We start from the raw sequence: 2,774 nt of genomic DNA, 5'->3' as shown, positions 1-2,774 counted from the left end.
CAAAGATTTGTATTTTAAAGAAAACCAGTTCGAAGTGAGCATAGTTTGCTTTTTGGGTTAAAAGAATTTCTTAATATGAAATTCGAGTGGTATGACAATTAGATTAGACTGTGCAGAAATTGAAATCTAAACGCTAATACACACTATAGGCAATGCTGATGTTAACTAATAATTTGAGAACAAAGTATAACAATAATAATAATTTGATGTAATATGAGCTAACCGATCTTTAGATTTAATCACTATTGGTAGCTCGATTTATGGTACTGCTTTTTTCCTCAGTTGGTCAGAACAAAAGTGGCAGACTTGTTACTTGTTCAGATGACAATATCTGGTGAAAATGCTAATTTGGGTCATATTCCAAGATGTAGGCTACAATCTGTGATTGCGAAGTACAGTATCCACACCGGTGCGGTGACTGACTGCCACACACACATACTCCTCAAAACATTAGATTCATCCGCGCTTTAGCTGTGCCGGTGCACAACCCACGCAAGGAAGATAATTCCGCACACAGCTGCAATTGCAGGTTTTCAAACAGAGATGGCGACAAAGAGGCAAAACTTACGGACTGCAGCTTTAACTGCAACTTTTGCCTCAATGAACTCCTAATTTGCTGCTTGTTAATAGTTAGTAAGGTAGCTGTTAAGTGTAGGTATTGGGTGGATTAAGGGATGCAAAATATGGTCATGCAGAATAAGGCATTAACATGTGCTTTAGAAGTACTAATAAACTACCAATACGCTAGTAATATGCATGCTAGTTAACAGTGAGAATTGGTCCCAAAACTAAAGTGTCACTGTTAGTAAATAACAAGGGTCTCTTTCTTTTAAGTAGCAAAGGTTTTCCTTCAGGGTTTCCACAAACTATTTTCAACATTGATAATAATAAATGTTTCTTGCTCACAAAATCAGCATATTAGAATGATTTCTGAAGGATCTTGTGACACTGAAGACTGGAGTAATGATGCTGAAAATTCAACTTTGGTCACAGGAATAAATTACATTATAAAATATATTTAAATAGAAAACAGTTATTTTAAATTAGAGTAATTTCACAGCATTACTAATTTTGCTGTTTGTTTGATCAAATGCATGCAAGCTTGTTGAGCATAAAAGATGTCTTTCAAAAACATTAAAGGTGACATAACACACACAGTTTCGCCCAATCTCATGTTAATCTTGGGTACCTATAGAGTAGTATTGCATCCTTCATTTCTCCAAAGAAAGAGTCTTTAGTTTTATCATATTTAGAGCAGGGTGGCCGATATAAAGCCGATATAATTGTATTTATTTTAATTAATATTTAAGAAATTTGAAATCATTTGAAAATGGATTAAAAAATTAATTTGTAAAATAAACATACTTATACTTTAGATGAAGAAAATTTTTTCCACGAATAAATAAATATTTAATAAAAATATAATTAAAAAGGAAGTAAACTGTAACCAACAGAGCACTCAGTATTCTGGGAAGTTTGTGTGCATTGGGAATCATATTTTTTCAAATAAAGCCAAGGTAACACTCAGTTTACATACAGCACACAGTGGAAACTCAGAGCGCAAAGAGCAGGATGCAGGAAGCAGTGTTAAAATGGAGGCAAGTAGCTTTTTTTTTCCCGGTCACAATGTGGTGGAAAATGATTGGTCATACTTTATTGCTATTAATTCTATTTGGGGTTTTTTTAGGATACTGGTATGTCCGAGTCAATGGAGATAGATCACAACTCGAGTGCTAACTTTGATGAGGTTGGAGAAAGTATTTCACTACACTTGCCTGTTTTGTAAACTGCAAAAAATGCTTTTCTTACTTAGATTTTTTTGTCTTGTTTCCAGCCAAAATATCTAAACATTCTTAAATCAAGATTTTCCAGACAAGTAAAAATGATTGTCTTGTTTTCAGAAAAACAAGTCAAAATTAAGTGAGTTTTTGCTTAGAACAAGCAAAATAATCTGCCAATGGGGTAAGCAAAATAATCTTATTTCAAACAGAAAACAAGATTATTTTGCTTACCCCATTGCCAGATTATTTTGCTTGTTTCAAGAAAAAACTCACTTAATTTTGACTTGTCAGAAGACAATAATTTTTACTTGTCTTGAAAATCTTTCTTGATTTAAGAATGTTTAGATATTTTGGCTGGAAACAAGACAAAAAAATCTAAGTAAGAAAAGCATTTTTTGCAGTGTAGTAGCGATGGTACCTGATGTTTGCTAACCGAAGTCATTGACTAAATGTATTGTCGTCAACCTTCAGCAGATGTTTTCTCCTCCAATGCACTGTGAGTCGAAGGGAAGCCCTTCCCCGGAGAAACCTGCCTCAGAACAGGAGAGCAAAAGCACTGCCAAGGATAAGGGCATGGACCCGGCCTTCCCGCTGGTTTACGAGCAGCCCCGTCACATACAGTACGCCACCCACTTCCCCATTCCTCAGGTGAGCTCGTGCAGGACTGATGGGAAATGATGCTTTCACAACATAGATAGATATAGATGTGTTAATAAGGTCACACTATAGTCTGGAGACCAATTCTCACTATTAAAGCTGCAGTCCGTAACTTATTTTTGGTTAAAAATGATCTGAAATCAATATTTGAGCAAGTACATAACCAGCCAGTGATCAAAACTATCGCCTTACTTTAGCTCGATTCACAACGGTTAGCTCATAATAATGTTTTTTATTTGAGTGGTACAGGTAGGTTTTCGCGGGAAATTCGAGCATGGCTCTGCATCATTATGTCACGCCTGTAAACATAAAGAAGTTGTCCCGGCTAGTAGGCTA

The 2,774-nt window shown here is 35.5% G+C and overlaps 1 protein-coding gene across 1 annotated transcript in view; it reads left to right on the top strand.

Annotated features, from left to right (window-relative positions):
• Nucleotides 1-2,774, top strand: part of med12 (mediator complex subunit 12) — a 52,428-nt gene that overhangs the window by 16,013 nt on the left and 33,641 nt on the right. Inside the window, 3 exon segments of the mRNA XM_016481215.1 lie at nt 1,540-1,598; nt 1,688-1,747; nt 2,256-2,429. Of these exon segments, the coding sequence (XP_016336701.1) occupies nt 1,540-1,598; nt 1,688-1,747; nt 2,256-2,429 (293 nt within the window).

This window comes from Sinocyclocheilus anshuiensis, unplaced genomic scaffold (genome assembly GCF_001515605.1).
Source record: "Sinocyclocheilus anshuiensis isolate Anshui unplaced genomic scaffold, SAMN03320099.WGS_v1.1 scaffold121, whole genome shotgun sequence".
In the NCBI taxonomy this organism is placed as follows: Eukaryota; Metazoa; Chordata; class Actinopteri; order Cypriniformes; family Cyprinidae; genus Sinocyclocheilus; species Sinocyclocheilus anshuiensis.
This window is presented reverse-complemented; position numbering and strand designations above follow the sequence as displayed.